The sequence below is a fragment of the Microtus ochrogaster genome, unplaced genomic scaffold (genome assembly GCF_000317375.1).
Source record: "Microtus ochrogaster isolate Prairie Vole_2 unplaced genomic scaffold, MicOch1.0 UNK26, whole genome shotgun sequence".
In the NCBI taxonomy this organism is placed as follows: Eukaryota; Metazoa; Chordata; class Mammalia; order Rodentia; family Cricetidae; genus Microtus; species Microtus ochrogaster.
In genome coordinates this window covers 270,123-283,655 of record NW_004949124.1, presented here as the reverse complement: position 1 = coordinate 283,655, position 13,533 = coordinate 270,123, and the positions used below count along the sequence as shown (strand labels likewise).

The 13,533-nt window shown below is 43.2% G+C and overlaps 1 protein-coding gene across 4 annotated transcripts in view; it reads left to right on the top strand.

Moving 5' to 3' along the window:
- Window positions 1-13,533, top strand: part of Ltbp1 (latent transforming growth factor beta binding protein 1) — a 379,031-nt gene that overhangs the window by 276,482 nt on the left and 89,016 nt on the right. For all 4 annotated transcript variants that reach the window (XM_013354050.2, XM_005367931.3, XM_005367930.3 and 1 more), the window contains 4 exons: window positions 2,703-2,828; window positions 3,888-4,013; window positions 5,115-5,237; window positions 8,889-9,008. In XM_013354050.2, coding sequence (XP_013209504.2) covers window positions 2,703-2,828; window positions 3,888-4,013; window positions 5,115-5,237; window positions 8,889-9,008 — 495 coding nt within the window. The remainder of the gene's footprint in view (window positions 1-2,702; window positions 2,829-3,887; window positions 4,014-5,114; window positions 5,238-8,888; window positions 9,009-13,533) is intronic.

Below are 13,533 nucleotides of genomic sequence, written 5' to 3'. Positions count from 1 at the left end.
GACTGCCTGACTCAGCTTCTTTCTCCCAGCATTCTGTTCAGACTACTCTGCCTACCTAATTTTCTGTCGTATCAGGGCCAAGCAGTTTTCTTTATTAATTAACCAATGAAAGCAACAGATAGATACAAGACCCACCTCTATCAGTGTAGCTTCAGCCCTCTCCTCTAACTTAATGTGTCTGATTAAAAGGAAAGGCCACTACTGCTGCTCGTGTCATTTGTACAACCACCGAGTCAGAATTATTAACCATTTTTCATACAGATGGTTAACAGGACACAGCAGACCAAGCATATGAGAAATAATTGGATGGAGTACATTGATGAACTGTGGTGCTGGAATGTATTGAGTTCTGTACCAGAATCATGTGCTTTTTGAATACTTTTATTCATGTGTGTAAAAATTCCAACCTATAATTATGCCTAAAAAATAACAAATAAATATTTGCTAATCAAGAAACTGGGATGCCTTGGGGGGTACTGCAGCCATCAAAGCTTCTGCATAAACCCTAACTTTATAGCCTTTTAGTTTGCTCTGAATCATTGTCCTAGTATGTTAATGATGATGAATTGATTTTACTATTGCAAATTTGGCCTTCCCTATTTGAAGAGAATCAACAGAAAAAATACTGTGTATATTAATATCAGTAATTAAAAAACCAAGAGCTCTAAATTCCAATCATTTCCAAAGGAGACATCTACTTGTAATGGATCAACAATAGCTGGAGTTGTATTACTTCTATTTTTTCTTACTCTGATAGTCACACAGCACAATTTTGACCTGAAATTTTGCGAACATAACACAGGGAAAATGTTGTCAACTTTTCCCTTCAGGGTTTTATAGCACATGGAAATGCCGTATTTATCTTATCTTAGATGTGTGGGTGTTTGTAGTAAGTCTTTCTCTATCCCACTAATCAGCTACCAAATAATGACACAGAGACGTCTTATTATTAATTATGAAAGCTCGGCCTAATGCTTAGCCTTGTTCTTAACTAGCTCTTACAACTTAATTTAACCTACTTATATTAATCTACGCCCTGTCATGTGACATTGCTTCTCTTCTGTCTTGCACCTCCTGTTTCCTCTTCATGTCTCCTGTGCACCTAGATTCCTCCTCTTCTTTCTTTCTCTCCCCCCCCCCAGAAATCCCACCTACATCTCCAGCCTTGCTCTTTCCCATTAAGCTTGTTATGACTCCAATCCTAGCACTCTGTTTTCACAAATATCCCACAACAGGCATTTTTCCTGCATGTATATCTGTGTACCATTTGAGTGCTTGGCATCTGTGGAGGCCAGAAGAGGGCGTCAGATTTCCTACAACTTGGTATTGCAGACCGTAGGTGCTGAGAATCGAATCTGGTTCCCCTGGAAGAGCAGTCAGTGGAAGAGCAGTCTCCTAGCCGCAGAGCCTCGTCTCCAGCCCTATCCTTGTTAGGTTATCGTGTAACCTCATTGTGAGCAGTAGGAACACAATGATGGCTAACTTCTTGAGCTGCACATTAAGTTACATGTGTTCCTTAGCTCTTGTTAGGATCATACTCTGCAGCTGGAACTCTGATTATTTCCATTTTGCACTTGTAAGGAAGTATGCTCTAGAAATGGCTGAGTAGCTTGTCCCAGGCTGCAGGACTCTAAATGACAGCAAAACATATACCTTTATCTGGCTGCAAGCCATCAAAGCCATTGGCATTGGCTATACTTACGACTCTCTGCCATTATAGCTTCCAGCAAGGCTCGTTGGAGACAGAATGTCTTAGGTAGAACATTCATCTCAGAAAGGTGTTTTTGTATCCTGCGTCCTTTGGGTAACTAAGCTCATTTTTACGCATTTTCAGAAATCTCCACCACCATGGTGTGATGCTGTGGTATGTGTGTGTGTATGGTGTATTTGTCTGTGTGTGTGGTGTATTTGTCTGTATGTGTGGTGTGTGTGTGGTGCATTTGTCTGTATGTGGTGGTGTGTGTGTGTGAGTGAACTTTATGTGGTGTATTTGTATGTGTGGTGTGTGTGTGTGGTGTATTTGTCTGTACATGGTGTGTGTGAAGTGTGAGAGAGAGTTGTGAGGCTTTAGCAGTATTAATTGTACAGGTTTACTAGAAGCAGAAAATGTCACACAAGCATCAGAAGGAAAGCAAGGGAGAATGAGACAGATTTGGAGGATGGTTCTACTTTGCTAATGTAAAGTGTGATCACCTTAAAACTGGAAGATATATATAGAAGCTGTAGGAATCTGCCTGGGTAGCAGAGGTGAAATTTTACAGCAGCCTGGCTTGACCATTTCTGGGGAACTCACGTTTGGACTGCTAAGGAATAGAACGTTCTCATGCATCTCTCATTAGCAGAGAGCGTGTGATGATTCAAATTCCCTCTCAGAAGAAGAAATAGAATTGAGAGGATCTCTTTGATAGGCCATGCAGAAAATTGCTTTGTGAAGGATTGATTTCCTTACAACCCTCTGCGTTCCTGCTTGAGTTCATCTTTGAACTTGATTCACTGGCGATGAGCAGTTAGCTTAGGCGGAACAAGGTGATCAGCCGCAGGTAGTTTCGTGGATTTCCAGTTAGATTCACAGCCCACTGTATTCTTCTAGACACATGCCTGCAGTGTTTCACTCAGCTGCTTCTGAGACACATAGCCCTGTTGCCTGGGGACAGTGAAATGCCTCCTGCTGTGTTTTTCACACTGCTTTGTTTCTTTCAAAGAGATCAACGAGTGCACCGTGAACCCAGACATCTGTGGGGCAGGACACTGCATCAACCTGCCCGTGAGGTACACCTGCATCTGCTATGATGGCTACAGGTTCAGCGAGCAGCAGAGGAAATGCGTTGGTAAGAGATGCGTGGTCACTGAATGGGAAACAGAAATAGCATGTTCCTTACATTTAATCTTCTTGGGAAAACGTTATTCTTTTAAATGAAATGAAGGAATAATTTGCCCAAACAACAGGTTTCTCTTTCTTCTGTGTTCAATGCCACTCCATTGCTACAGGTAGGACATTTGCATAAAGGTGGGCTGATTTACACAAGCAAATCGAATACGAATTCCAGCAACAGCTACCGGCAATGGTGTATTTAGCTCAAACAGATCAACACTGATACATGCTGCAGTACGGAATCCACATTCCCATACAAAATCTGCTTTCCCATAGGGGCTCCTAAATTCTGAACCTCTACATGCTAGCATGAAGAACGATTTTCTAGGTGAGGGAACTTTATGTTTCAGGCGGCGGGGGAGCTATTCCAGAGGCGCTATAGGATTTAGGAAATAATTATAGTAGGTCAACTCTAAATTTAAGTCCTTTTAAAAAGAAAATTTACTAAGTTTGACGACACGGGAAAAATAAATAAAGCAACAAGAACACGCACCCAGTACTTCTTTACCGTGTGTGCCTTTCATGTGGGCAGGTAAAAGAGACACTTACAGCTGCTTGCTTTCTCAAGGACCTGCCATGTGTGGACCCCTCTAGAACCTAAAGTCCTAAGTAGGAAAGGTAATAGAGATGACTGTGCCCCAGCACGGCTCTGAGTGCATTGCAGGTGAGATTGTTCCTGACTGTCAGTTCCAGTGCTTCGGTGACACTGCCTGCCAGAGTAGCCCTCTCTATTGAGCTGGAATCTATATTTTTTTGAAATGTTTGTGTTATGTTTTATGGTTTTTTTATTGTTTTAAGTTTTACCCTTTGAAACATACATATTTCCCACTAACACTCCTTCTAGTATCTGGAGAGGGAGGTCATTTCTCCCCTTGCTGTTCTTGTTGCTTACAAAGATCTCTCTGATCCCAAGGGAGTAGCGCTGGTATTTGGTGTTTTACAGAACAGGGAAAAACTGAGTTTTTGCTACACGGCTGCACAGCCCTAATCTTCCCCATTGTGCTCTTGTTAACAGACATTGATGAATGTGCTCAGGTCCAGCACCTCTGCTCCCAGGGTCGCTGTGAGAACACAGAGGGAAGTTTCCTGTGTATTTGCCCAGCGGGGTTTATGGCCAGTGAGGAGGGCACTAGCTGTGTAGGTAATGACAGTCTTCTTCCTGATGTCGGATGGGGAGGGGTAAGGGGGGGTGGACCAGTTCAGTGCTTATACAAATAATCCAACATTCTTTTATTAAACAATTGCTGTGGTGGCGTAGCAGTGTGCTTGGTGCTGGGGGCAGCACTTTTATCAAAGGTGTGCAATGAAAAGAGGTTGTTTTGGGGTTCCCCACTGCCACCGCGTGCATCAAACAGTGCGGCTTGAGAGCATGCTGAAGACAAGAAAAAGATGATCGTACAGTCCAGACATTTCCTTCTCATATCTAAGTCAAGCGAGGAGAGGTAGAAAGTGGTATCTTTGCAAAATAAAATGGGTACGGTCACTTTGGAAATCATTATGGAGAGTTCTCAAAAAAACAAAAACAAAAACAAAAAACAAAACAAAAACCAAACCCAAACAGAAAAACCTACAAACAGAAGACCCTACGATCCTGGCCTAACATTTCTTGACATATACCCCCAAAGACTTTATATCCTGCACATACCCACTTACACCCTTTTCTGTGTTATTTACAGTACCCAGGATAGGAAACCAGCCTAGATATCTATCAATAGATGAATGGATAATGAAAATGTGATTATGTATATATACACATGTATATATATTTGTCACATATATATTGTTTTTTCAGCTCTAATGAAAAGTGAGATTATTAAATTTTCTGGAAAATATTGAGTTAACCTAGACTCTTAAGACTAAACACTGCATGTTCCTATTTATACACAACTGCACAGCTCCCAGCTTTGTATGTATGTGTGTGTGTGCTATGAGTGTGGTCAGAGACCAGGAAGGAGCATGTGACAGGGGATATGGAGGCTTACAAAGAAAGGGGGCTGGGAAGTATGGAAAATGTGTGACATCAAGGCAGAAAGGGAACATTGGGAGAAGAAGGACATAGGCGGGGAAGCAGCAGGAGTGGGAGGAGGGGAGCAGGTTGGAGGGGGAGAAAGGAAAACAAAAGCTAGGCGTGTTTGTAAAGGCCATAAAGGAAATCTGTCACTTTGTATGTATGCTAGTTATACACTAAAGAAAAAGCATAAATAAAAATAAATGACTAAACGCAGACAATCTCTTGACACAGATGTGGATGAATGTCTGAGGCTCGATGTGTGTAGGGAAGGTCGCTGCATCAACACCGTCGGGGCCTTCCGGTGCGAATACTGTGACAGTGGGTACCGTATGACGCGGCGGGGACACTGTGAGGGTAAGTGTGCTCCTGAGACTGCGTGTCACAGGACTGGGAGACGCGGCGTGGGCCCAGATCCGGGGCTGGCAGGCAGCTGCAGTGGTTCTTACTGTTCTCCTCCATTCTGTCGGGGACCCCGTGAGGCCCAGGTCCCTACTCACTGCTCAGTGTCTCTTTCCCTGCCCACCGCCTCTGTGTGACTTCCATGGCTCTGTCTACCTCATTTTTATCTTGATATTCTCATTATTTCTCCTGCTGGTATCTGTCTTTCCTGGTGTTTGGAGTTGAGAGCACAGTTAATTGCTGATTATTTTGGCACGAGGCCAGACTTAATTACAACGTCTGGCTGCTCACCCATCTGTAAATATGGTGCAGGTGTAACCTGGGCTTATTTTTCATTTTCGCTCTTCCCATTTGGTTGCATTCCTTTGTCTTAACTGTCTTCTTCTCCATGTATTCTGGAACATTCTCACAGATGGTTTGAAGAGCTGTCCAACCAATTTGGAGTCAGGGTCTAACAATGCTAGATAGCATTTCTTCATTCCATTTACGGAGATTGTGCTCATTAGCGAAATGTTTTGGAAACTGTGTATAGCATGCGCAGAATTACGTTCTAATTGCTATTTCTATTGATGCAGATATTCACCTCACACCAGTTCTTTTTGAAACCTCCATAGTTCTGTAGGGTTTTTTGTTTTGTTTTGTTTTGTTTTTGGTAATTATTTTCCCCAGAGAAAGAAAGTAACTTCAGCTGCAGCCTTGGCATGGACCCACAAGAGTGAAGACAGAGTCCCTGACCTGCTGCTTTAAGGCTTTAGACTTAGAGGTGGTGTCGGGCCCTGGCACTCTCTGTCTGGTTGCCTGCAGCTGTCTGAAGCTCTGCAGCTTGTCTGCTGTGGGCAGGCTTCTAGAGCTAGGGAGGGACAGGTTCAGTGGGCCAGTTTTCTCTCAGCTGTCCCTTGGCTTCTGCGCGTTGGTTCCCTTCACACTCAGGTGACCTAGGCCTGGAATGAGAGCTAATTAGACATTTCTTGGCAGCGCATACCTGCCTGTCCTGTTGGCCTCTTGCCTCAGCCCCTTGGGTTCTAATTCTAGAGAAGTGGGAGTGGCGTGTGTTCCTGGATGTCTGATCGGTTTGGACCAGAGCACAGCCGTGCTCTGATCAATGGCCTGGTGCCATTGGACAAGCACCAGAGTGACCCCACTGGCCTCTTCCAGGGAACCCTCCCTCTGCAGTAGAGAGGGCAAGACGAGAAGAGTGTGGATAGGGATCAGCTGACAACGGTCATTTGTCCTAACTGTCGAGTGTAAATCTTAGTTCGTTGCCTGTAAGAGAAGAGCCATGAAATCAATTGGCAGGGTCACTGTGTACAGAAATGTGTGTGGCTGAAGCCTGTGTGACACCTGCCGTCTTCTACTTTTCAGATTTAAGTTTCTCTAAGCCTTCGTCCACGACTCTTTCTTCATGCCTTGGTCTTCTCAGTGCCTCTAGAGTTATTGGCCCGGGCACAAATAGTGCTAAAATAGGGAGATGAATTTATTTGATCAATATTCATATGCCAAAAAATTCAAACACTAAACCTAACTGTGTTTTGTATACAGTCCCAAAGTAGAGAGAGGATATGTAGAAAATGACAGAAAGGAATGGTATAGAAAATTTAAAATCCTGTCATTTATAGCCGATAGAGTATTCGCTGATAATCTATGGGAGTTATCTAACGCGTGTTACTGTGTCCCCGGAGTTCCCTGGGCGTACATCATCCTATCACCTCAAAATGGCTTGAAAAGAAAAAGAGGACAAATAATGGGGCTGTTTTCTAATTCTGTGGTGGACCAGAACCAAACTGTCCCCAGGTCCCTGGCTCCCTGAAGCCTGTCTCGGATGTCACGGAGTAGGCGTGTCTCCAAGGAGCCTAGCGTCATTTTCAGACATTATTTCATTCACTCTTACTTTGTCACATTCAAAGGTCACAGGGCAGGTGGCCCCAGATTTGGAGATGATGGACAAGCAGGAAGTGTTGCAGCAGAACCACAGGTGCCGCCTTAGGCTGCGCAACCCAGATCCAGCTGTGTGCAGGGCCAGGCAAAGGACAGTTTCTGGTTCAGCCGTCGGATTCCTATTGTAAAAAGGAAAAGATGAACATCCAGGGGAACGTGATGCTGGAAAGTGAAACTGGCAAGCATAATTTTGTACAAGTCCCAGAACTCTGGACCAAAAAGGGAAAAAAGGAGAAATAGAGATAGAAAAAAGGAGAAATAGAGATAGACAGACAGAGAGGGGAGAGAGTGGAGAGAGAGAAAGAGAGAAAGAGAGAGAGAGAGAGAGAGAGAGAGAGAGAGAGAGAGAGAGAGAGAGAGCATCCCTGTGTGTCATGCTTACTGGCAATAATTTTTCACTGATGAATAAAGAGTTGCAACAATGACCCGGTATGCCCATGATCCTGAGCTGTCTTGCATCTTCTCACAAAAGTATCTCTCTCAAAGTGGTTTTAAAGGTATCTTAAAGGAGGACATAAAATACCTGTGGTTATTTGATTAGTGAGCCAATTCTGTTTATGTTTACTTTCACGTTCTGGCTTGCATCCCCAAAGTGTGTTTACATAGATGTGTTTTGAGGTCCTCTGCCCCATAGCTTTCCTATTGGGAAATAGACGTTAACTGTACTTCTCTAAATACAAAATTCTCCTCTAGGAATATAGACTTCTATTAGCTGGAGATAGTGGTCCCGGACTGGTGCCATTTCAAACTGGAACCCCCTCTTTCGCCTTTGTTAGCATCCTGAAAAGAAGACAGCATGCTTAGGACTAACAGGATGGCTAAGGGGGTAAAGGTGTTTGCTGCCAAGTTCAGGCCCACAGGGCCCATGTGATGGAAGGAGAGAACCAATTCCCACAGGTTGCCCTCTCACCTCCACATGTGTGCTGTGGTGCATGCATGCATGCGTGCAGCATGCACACAAACGCACACACACACACACACGTGCGCACACACACACACGTGCGCACACACACACTGGCAAAGTCCCAACCATAGCTAAAGTGGCTTTTCATTTGCAAAGAGCTATAATTAATAACATCCCTTAGCAGCGGATGGTAAAAGTGGCATCGTTAGTGGAGAATATTTATAGATGATGGTCATATAACCTTTCCTGGAAAATTTTTGAAGTATCTGATGAATTCATTCTCTGAGCCTCATTCTTTTTCTGCCTCTAAGGAATTCATATAAAATGAAAGATTTGAAATGACTCAAGCCCAGAATGTCCTCTGATCCATAAAAGCAAAGTAAAGGGTTCCCTAGAGACTCTGTATCTATGGAGACCGCCTCTACCAGGTGGACATGTGACTTCCTCAAGCTCCTCCTCAGTTCTTGTTTCTTTCTGGCAAGCAGTGCTAACATTGGAAGTATATGGTCCACAGTGTGGCCTCAGAGGCCCCACTGCCTCCTAGGGTGGAGAAGACCACCCTTCCAATGGATACAAATACAACCCTGCTATATCTATGTGTGTTCCAGTTGGATATTCGCTGCTTGACCCAGTGCATCCCCCCAGGCGCCCACAGTTATCTTCTTCCCTAAAATACAAGATTACTTTTTCTCACTCCTGTGATGAAATTCAGAGTTTGTTTGGCCTTCTGATAAAAACATTTACAACCTCACTTCCTAATTTTTCAGATATTGATGAGTGTCTGACGCCAAGCACTTGTCCCGATGAACAGTGTGTGAATTCCCCAGGCTCTTACCAGTGTATCCCCTGCACAGAAGGTTTTCGAGGCTGGAACGGACAATGTCTTGGTAGGTACCACCACACTCCCATTGAGCCTTTTGTTCCTTTTGGGGGGGGGGAATAAAATATATGAAATTCACGTCATCCTCGGGAAAGTTTTTAATCATGGAGAATGTAAGAAAATGAGTTGGCCCAGAGGACACAAAGTTCCAAAAGGGACAAATAGTTCTGATTGACCCAAACTGTCCCTAGTAAGATTTTTAAATAAAGTCAAACATTCGAGAAAAGAAAGTTGGGAGAGCAAAAGGCTTAAAAACAGAGAGAGAAGTGTATGTCCATAACCCCAGCTACTTGGGTGTCCGAAGCAGAGGGATTGCAGGTTACAGGCTAGCCTGGGGTAGACAGCAAGATTTCTCTCAGAATAGAAGTGACTGGGCATGGAGCTCAGTGGTACAGCTCTTGCCTAGCTTGTGTAAATCCCCATGTTCAATCCCTAAGGGCACTGAACATACATGACACACATACATCAGGCCAACCACTCATATGCACAAAATAAAATAAAAATGAAATAAAAATAAAATAAAAACGAATCTTTACAAAGAATTCCATTTAAAAATTAAATAAGATGGCTATGTATATTCAAGGAAATGAGATCGATGAATATGGCCTAAAGGAACTTTTTTATTTTACCTGCTAACTAAAAAGTAATTTAAAAAATGAAATCTATTTCAGTCCTAATAGTCCTGAGGATTTGTTTTGTACTTTGGGGATTGTTTGTAATCTGAGTAAATGCTGGACTTGCTGAGGTCATTCATGATCTGCCTGTGTGTATCGGTATAATCTGATGCTAGCTAGCAACTCAGCCCTTTGGTTTATGAAACAGAACAGAAAATTATGTCAAAAAAGGTAAAACGTTAGGAGGAAGTGTCTGGGCTAGGGCTGTCTTTTTCCTACTGTTTGGCTCAGGGTGTATAGTTTTCAGTGCTTTATCATCTCTTGTCCACATCAGACACCCCTGGGGTGCATGCTCTACCTAGCACATCATTTCTTGGCGTCTTTTGTCAGCTCCTCTTAGCTGTTCTGTCTCCATAGTTACTTCTCAAGCTATAACTCTCAGCTCTTTCCCAGAGGCCCCTTTCATCACTGGATACTGCACTCTTTGGACCTGGCATTCAACCTGCCCTTGTTGCCAACCTGGTCCTGTCTTCAATGACTATTCCATCACTCTGGGTGGTAGCCAGTTCCAGCTGGCTGTTTAAATCAAGACCTGGTACAAGGGAAGACAGCCTGGCAGGTCATCAATTTATAGGCTTCGCTTATGGATAGTCTGACGAGAGCCGTTTCCTAAGGACAATCAATAATTAATCTTGACAGTTAATTATTGATAGGTACAGTCAGCATCTCTGAAGTTAGGTGTGAGTTGGGCCATGTGACCTCTTTGAAGTTTAGTTTCATTATTTATAATGTACCCAAGAAGGACTGAAGCATCTTTGTATGACTATTATCAGAATTAAATAAACAATATGAAACATGTATTCTGACATATAACTGAGTCCAACAAATATAACTCCATAACCATATTGTCTCTTTGTTACCATTATCCTGAAATACAAACATAGCAGTAGTACTATGTTAAAAAAATTGCTATGTTGTATGTTCTATATGACTACGCACTCTTTGGCTCTCTTCACACCCACAGCGTGTCGTTTTTTACTCCGCCTCTGCTATAGGAACTTTCTAATATGAACTAATTTTGTGGTTTCATTTTAACTTTTTAGCATTTTTATATAGGTGGGATATATGTCTTAGAGGTTAGGGTATTTCTGTGGGGTCATTAATGATTTCTAATAACCATTAGGCTTTGTGATGGATTGGACATTTATTTATTTATTTTAAGACAGGGTTTTTCTGTAGCTTTGGAGTCTGTCCTGGAACTACCTCGCGTAGACCAGATTGGCCTCGAGCTCACAGAGATCCGCCTGCCTCTGCTGGGATTAAAGGCGTGCGCCACCACTACACGGTTGGATTGGAGTTTTATATTTGTGCTACCGTTTCCTATTTCCACCCTTCATTCTGTTTGCTCTACCAATTGGATGTGTGCAGCTGACCCTTCTTAGCTGACCCTTCATTTTACTGTCTTGCTTTGTACTTGAGTCTGTGACGAAGCATGTGACTTGGGAACATGAGATTTTTGGAGTTTTATTAGAGTATAATTTCTTCGTTAATCTCTTTGCGGTAACAGCCTGGCTTCCAGGGAAGTCTTCTCACTGGGGTTGTGTTCGGGCATTTGAATAACTCAGTGCCCACAGTCTCGACCAGGCTGAGATCCATGGTGGGATAAACATGGAGAGCGCGTTGTTTACAGCTTGTGTTCAGAATTCGTGTCTCAGAGATAATGTTTGTGGAGTCTGTGAACATTTCTAGACAGCTCTGAAACTGAAGACTTGGTAGTGCAGAAACCTTCTTGTTTACTCTGGTAGATGAGCACGTGGTATAGAAGACGCAAACCCAGTCTTCTGCCTCAGTCACTGTATGGCAAAGAGTCCTCTAATCTGTCTTTGTGGACACTGGATGCGAGAGAGGACTCAAAAGTGTGGAAACAGCAAAGCTCCTCACTCTGCATTATTTTGTTTAATTTGTTACACAAAGGGGTGGGTTTCCTGACAGCATCTAGGTGCATGAGGTCAGGAGACTTTATTCATATTGTTTCCCTGCACCACGGCTGTTCCCATGCTTAGTGCTGCCTGCTATTCTTCTCATAGTAGCATAATGCACCTTGCCTAGTGAGGTGTGTGCCTGAGCCAGGACGTGCACAGTGAAGGTCAGTTACTGTGGCCGGTAAAGAATTCGGTCCTTTCTGACATGGCCTCTCAAGTGGTAAAGCTGCATCTAGATTAGGTCTTACACTCATTTTAACTAAGAATTGCATAGTGAGTCACTCACTGGATCAGTCTTTTGTCAGATAATTAAACCTCATTCTGCCAGTGCTTCAGGAAACCACTGTAGAATAGCCTGGTCAGGTACTGATTTGAAAATGACTTGAGAAAGTTTGCGTGCAGTCAGAGTAGTGTGGAATACAGAATAGTCTCTAGGGGTGACTGAACAAGATTGGATCCATAGGGGCTACATACTGGCATTAAGGAGTCAGCTGTTGTGGGCAGTGGTGGCGCACACCTTTAATCCCAGCACTCGGGAGGCAGAGGCAATCGGATCTCTGAGTTCAAGGCCAGCCGGGTCTACAAGAGCTAGTTCAGTTCTTTCTCATTGACTCCCGTCTCCCTAAGTGGTCCTCAGTTCTGCTTTTCTAGCGTATATATTCATTTAATCCCCCCAACTGCCTTGTCCTCTGAAGATTTCTTTTCCCCCTCTCATGGTTCCCTTTACATACACACACACACACACACACACACACACACACACACACACGTCACATATATGTCTTTTTTGAGTCTGGATTATTTTTGCTTAGCAAATGATCTCTGGCTCCACTATTTTCCCACAAATACGATTCTATTTTTTCTTTGTGGCTGAATAAAATACCATATGTATACCGCCACACTTGTCCATTAACTTGTTACACATCTAGATAAGCTGCAGTTTCCAGCTATTGGGAATAGTGCAACAGAAGACATGGACGAGCAGTACCTCTATCTGTTTGAGGCTGCTTTGGAAGTATACACAGGGTAGGTGTATCTGGGCCTTATGGTGATTCTGGTTTTGGTTTCTCGAAGAGTCTTCCTACCGATTTCCACAGAGGCTGTGCAGTTGGCATTCTTACCAGCTATGTGTGAGAAAGGTTTCCTCACCTCTTCACCAGTGTTGATTGCCGTTTCTTTTCTGGGCAGCTGGTGAGATGGGATCTCTAGGCAGTTCATTGTGCCATTCATTGGTTAGATGGCTTGTGTTTTAGTGTTTAATTTTTATAATTCTTTATATATTCTAGGAATCAAGGTCGTGTCTGATATGTGGTTGGCAAAGATTTTTTTTTCTCAGACTTCTGTAGGTTGTCTATCTTTCTGATTATTTCTTTTGCTGTGCTTAATCCTTATCATTCCGTGGAACACGCTTGTCAATTCTTAGGGTTGTTTCCTGTGCTTTTGGGGTCCTATTCAGGAAACTCTTGGCTATTTTTATGTCTTGAAACGTTTTTCCTATGCTTTCTCCTAGCGCTTTCAGAGTGTCAGGTCGTTCTTACATGAAAGTGTTTGATCTATTTTTCATCGAGGTAAGGATCTAGTTCCCTTCTTTGACTTGCAGATATCAAGGTTTTCCAGCACTCTTAAGGCGGTCCTCGTCTCCAATTATTTTGGAGGGACACCTTTGTCAAATTTTTTTTAATTTATTTATTTATTAAATATTTCCGTCTCTTCCCCGCCACCGCCTCCCATTTCCCTCCCCCTCCCCCAATCAAGTCCCCCTCCCTCCTCAGCCCGAAGAGCAATTTAAGAAGATGTGTTTGCATGGGTTATTCCAATGCTCTCTAATCTGGTCCATTGGTCTATTTATATCTGTGTGCTAGTACTGGTTTTATTACTTTGGCTCTGTAGTATAATTTGAGATCCGATATTGTTGGTAGATACGACATTGATCTTT